The 13,970-nt window shown below is 41.5% G+C and overlaps 1 protein-coding gene across 2 annotated transcripts; it reads left to right on the top strand.

Moving 5' to 3' along the window:
• The first annotated feature begins 1,780 nt into the window (after positions 1-1,780).
• AURKAIP1 (aurora kinase A interacting protein 1) lies at positions 1,781-4,651 on the top strand. Of its 2 annotated transcripts, none has more exons than XM_039367274.1 (4): positions 1,781-1,864; positions 2,136-2,198; positions 3,084-3,556; positions 4,330-4,651. In XM_039367274.1, the coding sequence occupies exons 2-4, from the start codon at positions 2,147-2,149 to the stop codon at positions 4,435-4,437; spliced, it is 633 nt and encodes a 210-aa protein (XP_039223208.1). In that variant the 5' UTR covers positions 1,781-1,864; positions 2,136-2,146; the 3' UTR covers positions 4,438-4,651. The 2 variants fall into 2 exon arrangements, with proteins under 2 accessions (XP_039223208.1, XP_039223207.1); XM_039367273.1 differs by having other exon boundaries at positions 1,783-1,872; positions 4,330-4,629.
• Positions 4,652-13,970: the final 9,319 nt, after the last annotated feature.

Consider the following 13,970-nt stretch of genomic DNA (forward strand, 5'->3'; position numbering starts at 1 on the left):
TTTTGGTTTCTGAAAAGTTTTTTTTTTTTTATAACCGCACTTTGCCTTAATGTTTCATTATCCAAAAAATACTTTCACGCTCTGAGTGGTTTTCTGCAGAAAGCACATAACAACAGTTCATAACACACACCTGGCCTTGGCTGATGCCAAAAAATAAGCAAGTGGTTTGTTTTTTCTTTTCTTTTTTTTTTTACTTTTGGGGACGAGAGCTTGTATGGATGGAGCAGAGGCCAGGAAGAAGAGTTGGAATTGAATAAAAGGAGAGAAAAGCGAGAGTTTAGTGCGGTGTGTGAACTTGGTATGGCAGCTTCCAGATATATCTGTGGAAGAATCGCCCTATACTGGCCCTCACAAATGGGATCACAGACTTTGGGGAAATAATATGGTCCTTCCAAGCAAGAGGCCAAATTTCTTTGGCAGTGCACTTTGAGGATGTTCTGAATCTCAAGATTCTTGGCTGGAGCAGACAATGTGAAAATAATTTATTCTACTATTATTAAAGACTCTAGGGTTATTTTGTAGGTTATTTTTTAATCTCTTAATAAACTGCATTTGGTTTTAAAAAGGCATTTCAATGTGACTTCTACAAAATGATCCTTGAATCCCTATCTTCATGCACTTAATTGTTTCTCCTATTAATGAGTTGAATGACAATGATTTTATATGGTCATAAATAAAAACACTCCCCAGGCAGGAAGAGAAAGTATCAACAGATTTTCAACTTCAAAGTAATTAACATTATTAGGCCACAATGTAAGCAAATAGACTTTCTCCTGGCAGTATCTCTGAATCACAATGTGTATTTTGAGGGCTAAATATGGATCTAGGCATGTGTATTTTTCCAGTGAAACAGATCAAGACAGGAAGATCATTTTATTATAATTTATTTATTCAGAATGTTTGAATTAAAGTATTCCTTTCAAAGAGGGAACGCTGAAAATCAACTTACATTCCCTTTTATAGTTAAGAAAATTATAAAGAGAAAAGTTGGGCGGGACAAAAATAACTTCCCCTTTGCATAGGAAATCAGTTGCATGGAGTTAATAAGAATGTTAGACGTTATCAATCAATCCATACAGCAATAGAATAAAGAGCCTTCTACATTCCAGTCTGAAATGGTTTGTTAAACATCATTTAAAAGAGAAAAATCAAATTAAAATACAAAATAACTATGTTAGCAAGCACAACAATACTTGCTGTGTGGCTGTCAGTTTAGGGCAAATGGAACTAGTTTCTAACTCATCAGCATTCTCCCTATTGCTACCAGGCAAGGCACTAATATTGGAAGACTTTAAAGCAGTGTTTCTCAACCTTGACAATTTTAAGGCATGTGGACTTCAATTCCCAGAATTCCACAGCCAGCAATGCTGGCTGTGGAATTCTGGGAGTTGAAGTCCACATGCCTTAAAATTGTCAAGGTTGAGAAACACTGCTTTAAACTCTAAAGCTTAGTCTTAATTGTCAACTATTCAATAGCAATTATGTCCGCCCAAATTCCATTAGTTCACAACTGCCACGTAATAGAAGTATTACCTTAAGCTTCTGTTGGGGGAGGGGTGAGATATAAATAATACAATGATATGGGTATATTAGGAAGTGGCAATTATGCAACACGAAGTCCCTATTGCAGAAACCTCTTTTAGTCATATAAGTGTAGAGGGTTTTTTTTATTTTTTCGCTGTTCATCAACCTGCGCCATTTGATCCCTAGAGGGCAGCAGAGACAGTAGGGGAAAAGGAATACGGGAGCGGAACCTTCCCTTTACAGCGCGCGTTTCCGGGAGGGACTCTTAAGGCAGACGGTCCGAATCGCCTGACCGGAAGTGCGTCTCGTATTGTTTCCCCGACTTCCAGTTGATGGTGAGGTAAGGAGGTATGTACGAGGGGCTGTGAGGCCTTTCTCTGTGCGTATTTACGTGTTTTGTGTGTGGACGTGTGTGTGATTGTGAGTATACACAATCGTAGGGGAGCCTCCTGCCTTTTTTCAAAACGGCTCCCGGCCGTTCTGGGAGCCTCGAAGGCCTTGTTCTTGGGCCTCATTTGGCCCGAAAGGGCCTCAATTCGCCGGGGCCTGCCCGGCGTTGGGGCCTCCTCGTTCATCTGACGACCCTCCTCTTCCTTTCTCGTTTTTACTAGCCGGACTCGACATGCTGGTCTCTCGGCTGACGGCTCCCCTCGTGAGGGCATCGCGGTGTGCAGGTAAAGAGCGGCCTTGGCTGGGAGGGGGGGAGGCAGGGTTTGGGGCCAGAAAGGGCCTTTCCTATCACTTCGTGGCTCCTTGTGCTGGGGAGGACGAGGTCAGCCATCCTCTGAGTCGGGGGGGGGGGGTCTCCAAGCATGGCAACTGGCGGACTTCAACTCCCAGAATTCCTCAGCCAGCCAACTCCGGAGTGGGGAAGTAGATGAGTTGGTGGACTAATAACTGATCCCATCCCCACCCTAAATACTTTCTGGGCCCCCACTCCCCATCTTTTAATCAGAACCTGTGTTTTCATTGCATTTAAATGTACTGTATATGTAATATTATTATGTTTTTTATTGTTTTAATGCAAGCCACCCAGAGCCTCCTCATGGCAAGTGGGCAGCAAATAAATAAAATAAAATAAACAGGAGTGTCGCAGTGCAAGTGTTGCAATAGTACCCGGAAAAGGGTGGGGTGAGTGTTAGAAAGCAGCTTTTAGTCCACCCTCAGCCATGGAAGCTCACGACGACGGATGAGGAATTCTGGGAGTTGAAGTCCATGAGGCTTAAGGTGGTGAAGGTTGGAGACCCCTGCTCTAAATTGACTGGTGACTGTAAGGACACAACTAAGGAAATGGAGCCCAGCTTCTCCATCAACTTTGCTTGTCAGAAGGTCGTAAAAGGTGATCCCGCGGCCCTGGGAGTCAGCAACCATCATAAACATGAAGCCAAGCATTCGAATTTTGATCACGTGACCATGGAGGTACTCTAATGGTCATCACTGCGAAAAGCCGCCATTCCAACTTCGAACGGTCACTAAACGAACTATTGTAAGTTGAGGATTACCTGTATAAACATTCTCACAAATACCTGTTTATGAATTTCGTTCCCACTTGTCCTTAGGGTGCTTCCTGTTGAGACCATCTGTTGTCCTTCCACCTCCTAGAGCAGCCGTTCTAGCAAGTTACAGCACACATCCGTCGAGCAAAAATGGAACCCGGCCCCACCAGTGGTTTGCACTGGACCCTGAGCTAGAAGAAATGCTGGTCCCTCGCAAGATGTCCATCTCCCCTCTTGAAAGCTGGCTGACGGTTCAGTATTTCCTCCCTAAAACCGGAGGCATCATAAACGTTCACGAGAGGAACAGTCCCCGGCCACTCCAACAGTACGATCTTCCTGCTCCTTCCAGGGGCGCTAAGGCAGAGGAGGAAGAGGAGGCAGAACATGGAGGGGAGATGAACCGGCCCAGAATGGAATGCAGAAACATTTTGAAGATCCGGAGGAGAAAGATGAATAGACACAAGTACAAAAAGCTGATGAAACGTACGAAGTTTGCACGGAGAAAAGTCTTGGAAAAGCGGATGTGGCGGAAACAGGTGGGTTGGGCAGGTAATGAAGAGGCCCTTCGACCTCTAGGTGAAGAGCATTTGCGGCCAAATGTGATTAAGACACACAGGGAATTTATCTCCAGCACAGAAGCTCTCAGAATAGATCAGCGGTTCTCAACCTGTGGGTCGGACGACCATTTCACGGGGGTCGCCAAACAACGCAGTCCGCCATTCCCCCCCCCCTTTTCCTTAGCTGTGCTCCTCCCTTTTATTCTATTGGCTTTTGAAAGCCAATAGAATAGACTCTCTTGAATAGAGTCTAATTCTATTGGCTTTCAAAAGCCAGTAGGAATTGTCCAGGCTGTCTCTGCCCTGCTGAGCCCGCCAGAAGTCCCATTCTGCAAACCAGTGCTGTACCAGTTGAGTGGTCCTCGACTTACGACCGGTTGAGTAGTCCTCGACTTATGACTGGTTGGGGGTCGCGGCATTAAAAAGGTTGAGAACCACTGGAATAGATGCAAACCAACAGAGTAATAATAATCATAATAATGATACCAATAAGAGGGGCTAGTAGAGAAGACAAGGATAATACTACAGCCATACAACACGGGTAAATTTACTTAGACAGTACTGTGTTCAGCAGAGTGATAGCTTGAGGGAAAAAAACTATCTCTGTTTCCAGTTGTTTTTAGTTGTTATATCCAGGAACATGATGATACAAGATCATAACCTAAACTCAGACGATGTGCCGTGTATTCTGTGGTTTAGAGAGCATCGTTTCCAAGCTAGACTTTCATTTTCTGTTTTTCCTTTCTTTATAGAAAAAATTTGAAAATGAACTGAAAAGGATATGGAAAAAAGCCGGTTTGAAAAACCCCCCAGAGGGATGGGTAACTCCGAAGATTTATCTCAGAAATGTGAAATCTTGATGCCGCTTTGAGTAGAAATGTCTTTAATTCAAAACATTATTTAAAAGGCAAAGGTAATTTTCTCATCCCCCCCCCCATTGACAATTGTTATCACCTTTATACAAGAATTTTGAAATGGAGCCTTTTAACGGTCATCCTTACGGCTACCTTGTACTGTTGAATCTCTATTACAGATTGGTAAGAATAAATACATTTTGCTTGAGTGTCTTTTTAACAGTGGGTAAAGGGATTTTTTTTTTGTCTGCCCACCATGCTGATCATTTATTTCCCTTTATAAAAACTAATTACGTTGTAAGAAAATTCTGCTGCTGTGTTTTAAAAAAATAGAGGAAACACAGGAATGCCTCGCCTCGTCTACCACTACTTAATTCTTTATGCCATCAGGAGATACCAAATATCAAATTACTTTTCTCAAACATTTTGGGATTGAGAGAAAATAACTAGGGCTCCTATAATCTTAGTAGTGACACCATAATGCAAGAAAAAGTGTGGGTTTCAGTGCTGCATAAAACTAATCTGTTTCCTGCTTCCAGCAGGTCTTTTTCTTGAATTAAAGCCTAAAAAATCTTGACAGGTGGGCATCGCCCACCTCTGCCTCGACTTTGTGCCATGTGAATTCACCCTCTGTGGCTATAATCAGCCATTGATTATTTTATTTATGCCACTAATTGTAAGGTGCCATCCTCAACATGAAATGGAAAGTTCCAGCTGATCCATCAAGGCATCCATTGCTCTGTTCTTTTTCCTGTCCTAATTTTCAGTACAGTTGTTAGATTGTAAAGGTTGAGGTGACCTCAGCACCCCCCCAAAGGAGAAGGCTAGGTGCAGGAAAGCCCATTGGGGATGTGGGGGGGGGGAGGTTTTCTGGCCCAATCAAGCTAGCTTTGAAGCTCAGATGCAGGGATTTGGAGGGAGGGGGCATATTTTGGCCTACTTTTAAGAGCTTGTGCAGTTTTGGGGCAAGATACCCAACCGCCAGGAATCCTAAGTGCAAAATGCATCTCGGCCCAGCTCCCGTATTTCCTGCGCCACCCTCGGAACGGAACCCCCGACTTGCATCTGCAGGAAAGCAGAAACGGTCTGGCAAGCAGGAGGCATCTGACCGGCTTCGCTTTCTCTTGTGCGCGTGCGCAAGGCTCTGGCCGGGCGGCGCAGCGCCACCTACCGTTCCGACGCTGCATTTCCAAGCCGCCATCACTATACTGCTCCCTCGGTTGGCGCGCTTTGAGTGACTCCGCGCCGGCTCGCGCATGCGCAATCGCCGCCCGCCTGTGTCACGAGCGCGCGCTCTTGGCGGGCAATTCAGCGTTGGCGTTTTGAGGCGCGACTGAGGGAAATTGTTTTTTTAGCGTTTTCGAGTCTTTTGGCGGGTTGTTTTTAAGGCTATAAAATTGGGGAGAGGTGTGTGCGTGTCTGGCAACCCCGAGGTTGGGACGAATGAGTTTTCCGTGAGGGAAAAAGCAGTTGTGCCTCATGTTAAGCCACGGTTTGCTTAATTGTGGCTTATGGAGCAACCGTGGCGTCGGAGCCCTCATTGGCAGGCTTGCAAGGAGCGCTAGGCCTCAAATGCTGGTTGTTAAAACAACAACAAACAACACGGTGCTGAGCTGAGGTTGCCTGCAAAGCCAAATGTGTTTTCAGGGTTAAAAATGGATCACCTGGCCGAGTTTCAACCTGGGTTGCTTGAATATAAAATATTAGTAATGTTATTCCTTAATGCTCAGCTTGCAAGTGCCTCTTGCAAAAGGAGAACTGCAACCTGCCCCATTTTGCCCCAGGAAAATATTTTTTTATATTTTGTCACTACCCGTGACAACAACCATGTTGTCCCTGAGGTAACCTAGGGCTGCAAACCCACGTCAGGAAGTCAAGAGATGTGGAAAAGGTTTATTCTTTAGCCCTCTATGGGTTTCTGGATGTTTGCAGCATAGACCTGGTAGCCCTGGACAAGCCCCCATGGCAGCCATTTTGTGAGAGCACCCTCAGATCAGTTTCCACAAGCCTGAGTGGGAATAGAAAAGGTCAGCCTTCCAACTTAGACCAGAATACATTGGCACAAGACTGAGACTGGCTAAAGGCTGCTAAGGAAACTTGCCTGTTTGGTACATTAGCTAGTTTATTTATTTACTTAGTGGCTTTCTGCCTTTTCCTTTACTCCAGGAAGTGCTTTTGACAGTTATAAATGCTGGGTTACTAACACAAGGTTTACACTGACACAATGAGTCAGTCTTAATGGGGACTGCTTTGAGGCCTATTATCGTACTAAATCAGTTGACTAAGGGATATTAGCTGCTTAGCTGAGGGGATTCGCATGAGAAAGACAAAATTTGCAAGCAATGGCCACTGCAAAGTCTAATGGAGGAGCTGGCCATCACAAATTCTGAACTGTAAGCCATCCAGAATCAGATTGAGATGGATGGCTATAGAAACTGAATAAATAAACGTCACTGAATTGAGTTGAAAACACCAAGGGAATGACATTGTGTTGGGTTGGGTTGGATTTTTTAAAAAAATGTATGAAATAGCTAAATGGACATTTTAAAAACAATAGAAGGAAAAGTGAAGCATTTTGATAAGATTAGGAGAATATCATTCTCAGGCTTGAAAACTACATTGTATAAAGATGACCCCGTTTGGCTAAAGCATTCCTAATCATCAATAGGAGTATTTATCCCAGGCAGCAGTTGCCTGAGTCAACTGAGTCAACTGCAAATAAAAACTTTGGAGTACCAGTTAGGACTGTTTGGAGTTGATGCATCTAAACCAGGGGTGTCAAATTGGCCCGCGGGCTGGATGCGTCACATGCTGACCATACCCACTCCAGCTCTGCAAAGGCAAAAAAATGTGATACGTCACATGATGCGATTGAGTTTAATACCCGTGATCTAAACCATATTTGTACCTAAAGATGTCAGCTTCTGATCACGACTCCAAAGCTGGAGTCCACTACTTCTGAAGAGGCTACCACTGTATCCGTGGTCAGTGGATACAAACTCTGGACGGTGGGCTGACTGGCTGGAACCAAATACTGCTTGACAGATTCTCTCTTCAATCCAAGAGACCTTCAAAAGTAAGTCCATGTTAGCATATTGGAAAAATCAAGGCAGTATTTCATCAGGGTGGTGAGGATCCACAGCCAGGCCATAGGGATGATTTCATTAAATTCCTTTATTTTAGTATAGGTGCAGTTTCCCAAGATCAAAACATCTTTATTCCTTCTTTATTCATCTCTAATTTATATACTGACTTCTACAATAATTTTTCAATTCTATGTAGATAAAAGTGGCATTGTTTATGGGTGGTATGATAAAGTTGCATAGTCAAAAAAGAGCATAAATATTCTTTGGCTAACTTTTATAAGCATACTGTATACAATACAAAATTTCTTTGGCAAATATAGTTATTTTCATTTTCTTAATATTTTTACTTTATCAAATCTGTTCTTTTGTATCTTTGAATAAATGTTAAATACAGAAATACATGCACACACATTTAGATATGAAAAGTTCATGGATGTGTACAATATTTAATATTAGCCATGGTTTAACTGCTGGGAACAGTAGGGGGAGCCCCCACACAAGGAATTTGTAAACAAAAGGCCAGATACTCTAAGCAGGGCTGCAGAGGGCAGGTGATGCGGGTTCTTATTAAGATATAAGTTCCCTTGACTCCTGGTGAATACATGGACATCTACACAAAGTTTTATTCATGTTACTAGTTTAGCTCTGTTGCCTTCTGAGGTGTTGTCTTGTCTTGTCTGTAGCCTTGAGAATTCCTGTTGCTTTCCCACCCAAACACCACCCAGATCTGACCTTGTTGATTTTTTTAAGATTAGCCAAGGATGGCTGGCTTTTGCTATACAAGGATGATGAGAATAACCATTAATACACCTGATAGCTTCCAAGAAAATATCACGCAAGTCTTTCTGTCTGTTGCAATTATATATGGCCCAATTCTCGTAATAGTTTTTAAAAATGCTTAAATTTGGAACCATTCTTTGCATGGTGAACATACTTGGAACAATGTAGTAATGATTTTTCTTTCCTGCAAAGCTGGGAAATTTGGGCAACACATAGAAATTCTTGAATTCCCTCTTGTAATATATTTGGAGATTTGGAATGTAATTTTCTTGACTTTAATCCAGTGTTTCTCAATCTTGGCAACTTTAAGATGTGTGGACGTGAACTGCCAGAATTCCCCAGCCATCATGCATTGCTATAATCTTTTAAATTGGTTGCAGAACTGTTGTAGAGAAACTGAAATGTAGATATTCCTACATTTTACTGATCACTTTTTCTAATACTGTATCACCTCCCCCCCTTTTTTTTCTAAGTAGTGCCTGATGTACAAAACAGACTCAACAAAATAAACAGATGGGTTCAGTTTGCCAACTCCTGTCTAGAAATTTACAAACAGCCTAGGAGTCCCAATTGCTCAATAATCTGTTAATGAAAACAAAAGAGGCCTTTAGATTTGTGGCCCCTTTAAAAAACACTAATTATAGATATTACGATAGTTTTCTAAGAAGTATCTGCTCACTTTTCATAAAATTTCTTGAATATAATTAATGCAGTCTGCTAGGTGGGCAAACAACTCACATTTACTAGAATGTTGCAGTTTACCAAAAAACAATATTCCAAGTTAGAAAAACATTAGTGTAACAGTGATATCTAAGTAAACAACCCTCTTAGAATTGTTACAAATTATATATATGAGAAAATTGGACACTTTCTAGATAAAAACAATCCCACTTTAGTCATCTAAAAGCCTGACTAGAATGTTAAAAGACAATTTTCTACTGTTGCAATGCGTAGTAAACTGTATCAGTTTGGGTAATGTGTATGTTTTATAGTGGCCTGAGTCATCTAATTTGCTCTGCCTTTGTCTATTTAACTATTCCTATCATATTTCTTCAGTAAGATGAAGGGACCTCCCTGTCTTTTCTTTTAATCATTGATTCTTCTAAGCCTAGGTAAGGCTTGTCATCCTAAGGCATTATTTTTGTATTGACAACAGCCTTAAACACATGCTTGGAAAAGACATACTCCATATGTTAATAAAAACTGGACTCTCTATTTTCATAATGGGTTGTTTGATGGCTCATTTAGTGGGATCTAAGCACTGAAAGCTGCAAATTGATATTTCTTGAAATTTCTCCCAGTGGGGGCATATCAGCAGCACAACGGATCACTTGTGTCTTCTTAAAACCTAATCCTAATTTCGCTGGGCATCATTTCAGCGGGAACTGAATTTTGATGAGAACAGCAGCAAAAGGAATGTTCTTGCTGGAATGATTTTTCTATTTCTTGCATAAAAACACCAAGAAAGCCATCAGCTGTTCTAAACCTTCTGTCATCATTTATTTTGAATGCATAAGCTTAAAGTTTTACTGACTTACCCCAACCCTCAAATAGTTTATGAGACGCCCCTAGGGTACATGTACCACTGGTTGAGGTTGATTGCTTTAAAGCATATGATAGCTGGCAGCAAAGGATAAGAGAATTAACATGGTCATCACCAGCTCTGCCAAGATTTGACTCCTGTCAAGTATTTCTATTTATGACAATTGTCTTCCAGATAATGGTAACCATGTGCCTACATTTACATTTTTCATCCTCTCTCTTGAGACTTTTCCTCTGGGTCTTTTAGAGAGCAAGTTAAATTGTACTGACAATCTGCATTAATCTCTTTGGCCAAATGTGGGGTACAAACAAATGCTCTGTATAAATAAGAAGAGTGCAGTTGTATGAGATGCAAGATTTATCTAGTCTCCCTTGCAAATTGAGGCCTACCAGCCTTAGGGTAAGGAAGCTGTGAATTCAGTACTCTTTGGTTGTTGGGCTCCAATCCGTGATAATCAATTATCTCTTGCATATGAGGGATTCCCTATCAAAGGGCACTGATTGATCTCTTTTCCAATGGCTTAGTAAGCCTTTCATAATCTTTTTCTTCCCTCCCAGGCAGCAGGGCACTTCTTTGCTTCTCATTAAAAATGGCTTTTGTAGGAACTAACAATTCATCAAATTCCAGGAAACAAGGATATCACTGAGAAATCGAAAAGGATGATGGTGTGGAAACTTTGGCTCAAACTTTAAAGCGGTATGGCCTCTGTTAAAGGGAAGCTGAGCAAAGAGGAAGAGTCATCAGCAAAGTGTGTTCAGGGGATTGGAAGAACAGGGAGAAAGCCAAAAGCAATGTGGTTATGGACTTAGCCTTGATCTCCATGGCAGTTCATTACTTTAATATTCCTGAGTCAAGTCCATTTCCTTTCTCACCATCCTGGTGATTTCATCCTGGGTGGGTGTAAAAGATGATCTGCAAAAGATTCAGGGAAAGTTGTTGTACAGGACCAGCAGTTTGAAATCAAGTCATCTTGCCTGAGGCAAAAAAAGAGGTTTAATTGCTGGAAACAAGCCAGTTGGAATCAAGTTTGTCTTCCTGACTGTCCACACAACTGGTCAGGCTCCTTAGCTTTTCCTTCCAACACCATGTTGCCACTTAGCATATGCAGCCTGAGACCATTGCAGAAGGAATATGAGATCCAGATCTGAACAAACACTAGGTTATGGAATAATTTGTGAACCTATCCTTAAACCTTCCTCTTCAAAATCTAGAATGTCTGGGCTTAGATGATTAGAAACCACAAGATGTTTTTCCAACATTCCAGTCTAGTCTATGAGCCTGGAATTTCCTGATACTTTCCTTCCAATTATGAGCCAACACTGCTTAGTCTTCTAAGATCAGGTTGATTAAGTGCTGCCACCAGAGGCGGATAGGAATGAAAAGTGTGCCACCTGCAAATTTTTCTCAGGAATTCTTAAGTAAGTCATAAGGAAGAATATTCTAAAAATATTTCTAAAGGGCAGCTAAACTTTGGCTGGAAGTCCAAGAGATTTTCCAGCTTCAATTACATAGTTGGTTTGCTTACCAGTCCTCGGCTTATTGGCTTTGTCCAGCCATCTGCCTCTTTGATTCAACATCCTGAACTTGGAGTCATATAGCTAAGAAATATTTATTCTCAAGATGAAACTTGCTAATTTCAGAGTTAAAACGATATCCTGGTAGTGGTCCTCTCAGTTCCTCAGCAGCTTTGGGATTAAAAAAAAAAAAAATTGGCTATATTCCATCTCAAGAGCTCTACATTTGGCACTGGAATTCTACCAACTGAACCACGCATGGCCTTTATTTGCAGCCCAGAGATCTATTTCAATCTTATTTTTTATAAAAGACAGTGGTTTGGATAGCTCGGGCAACTGTTAAAAACAATATTTTTAGGAGAGGTGCAACTTCTAACACAGCAACCGAAAAATAGTTCTTTGATCTTGTGGGTGGTTTGGGAACTCCTTCATTTTTTCTGGCTCTCCAGTAGGCTGTGATAATAGGCAGGTTTACAAGGTGGAGAGTAATTTAAAAGGGAACAAATATGATCTTTCAAAGGGCAGAGATACCCCAATGTGGTTTCTTAATGGAGGAGGCAGAAATGCTGTGGTTTAAAGCATCGGCAAAGCCTCCCCAAATCTGCTGATCCAGAGTTTTCATAATTTCCAGCAAGTGGCTGGGAATTATGGGACTTGATACCCAGCACATCTGGAAACCACCAGCTTGAGTGAAACTGGACCACATGGGTTGTTCTCACAGAAAGCATCTTGGCAACTGAATTAATTCATTTTCTGGCTTTATACAGCAGATTGACTCATAAGGTAAACCAAAAGGTTGGATTGCACAACTCCCTAACCACAAAAACACTAACCATGTTTAAGTATGTTGTGTACATCAAATGCCACCACTGTCTTCAACTGGGGAAGTGTATGAACAAAGTCTTGGTGGGAATCTGGATTTTCAAAATTATTTCTGGTAAACAGAACATATTTCTTTAAAAATATTTGATGGTGTTACTTTTGAAACATTATCTCCAAAACTGCTGGATAGAGATGAGTAACAGAGCATGGAATTTTACTTTCTGACTGTTAGGGAGATTTTGGAAGCAAAGCCAGTGGGATGAGGCCTCAATGATGCTGATTTGATTGCAGTTATTTCCTCCCTGTTCTCTGTCTCTGGTTTATTCAGACAGGAGGAGATGTTTCCCCCCCACCCCCCAAAAAAAGAATTAGAAACAAAAAATTACCTTTTATTGAGTCAATCTGTCTTATTCTATCCTGATTAGCAATTGTTCTCCAGGGTTCCGTGAAGAGTTTTTTCCCTATCTTTCCAGGAAAGTGAACCCAAGATTTTCGGCATACAAAACAAATACTTGCTTTACGTAGAATCTGATTGCAAGAATGGTGGGAACCCATGTGGCCCTTTTCTACCTTGGGTCAAAGGAATTCCTTCAGCAATCAAACTTAGCCAGTTTCCTTAACTAGAAGAAATCAGCAAATATGTTAATGTCTGCTCATGAATTCTTGCCAGATTAGGCTGCTAGCTGCCCGTTGTAAGAAAGCAGAGCGATACATGCTCAAAGAATGCTTTTTGTATTGATTTGTAATCTTTAAAAAGCTATATACCCACAGCTGCAAAACAGAAAGTGGTTAAAGGAGGACAGAAGATAATCAACCTTTTTCTTTTTTCTTTTCCTTTTTCCCCCCTTTTCCCTTTCCTTAGGTAATACTTTTGTATTATTGTTTTGGAACATTAAAAAAAAAATCCTGGGTGAAGCTAATATTTTTGTAAATGGTTCTTATTACTTTAATTCCAGGAATTAAAACTATAACGCTTGCCAGAAGTGAAAAGCTGTGCTCCATCCCCTAGTATAGGAAAAGTATTTTCTGTGAGCATTGAAATAGCCATAATCTGCATAAAGCCTACTAGTAACTGATGGGCTAATAGGAAGAGATCACTGCTATTAAAGCATTGTAACTTCTCTGGCTAATTTCAAGCCTGCTTTACTGACTATGATACAAACTGAGAAACTCTGGGAATCTTGATATGCTAAATTGCCTAAGTCCCAATCCCTAGAAGTTTTTGGAGGGAGGCATCCACCATTATCAAATCTGTTATTGAGTCTATAGCAGGCATGCTGGGAGATAAAGTCTCCTTTGAGTCAAAACGGTGATGGGCATTATAAATAAGAGGGTATTGGAAAGGCACCCTAAAGGGAGATGCAAAAAATTTGGTTTCTGACCCAGAGTCAAGGCTAATTGAACAACATAATAAGGCTTTAGTCTCTTGACAGAGATGGAAAAGCCACAGGTAGTCATCCAGCAACAATATCAAGCTTTCTACATGACAGAACGCCTCCGACTGTGCACAGAATTCTCACCTTTGGAGAGCAGCAAGCAGTAATCACATGAAAGGCAGCACAGAAGCTGTCAGCTGAGTTTTCTTTTGGCTCAATGAGAATTTTCTGAGGAGACCTTAGATTTGCATTATTGCTTCTGTTCAGGTCCAGGTGGGCAGCCTTCCACAGGGGGTGGAGCCCCCAATTGTTCATTTGTAAGGGTGGGGGTAAACCAGGTGCTAGAGTAAGAAGCAACTAGAGCACGGAGAGACTTCTATAACACAATGTCCCCAATAGATTCCAGGGTGGGTGAAGT

The sequence above is a fragment of the Crotalus tigris genome, unplaced genomic scaffold (genome assembly GCF_016545835.1).
Source record: "Crotalus tigris isolate CLP2741 ecotype Arizona unplaced genomic scaffold, ASM1654583v1 scf7180000020588.15403103151:6194809, whole genome shotgun sequence".
NCBI lineage: Eukaryota > Metazoa > Chordata > Lepidosauria > Squamata > Viperidae > Crotalus > Crotalus tigris.

Bases quoted from the DNA above. Each gene is read 5' to 3' on its own strand.
- AURKAIP1 (XM_039367274.1), top strand. From the start codon at position 2,147: ATGCTGGTCTCTCGGCTGACGGCTCCCCTCGTGAGGGCATCGCGGTGT. The intron at 2,199-3,083 runs GTAAAGAGCGGC...ACTTGTCCTTAG, and splicing joins GAGGGCATCGCGGTGTGCAG to GGTGCTTCCTGTTGAGACCA. The intron at 3,557-4,329 runs GTGGGTTGGGCA...CTTTCTTTATAG, and splicing joins AGCGGATGTGGCGGAAACAG to AAAAAATTTGAAAATGAACT.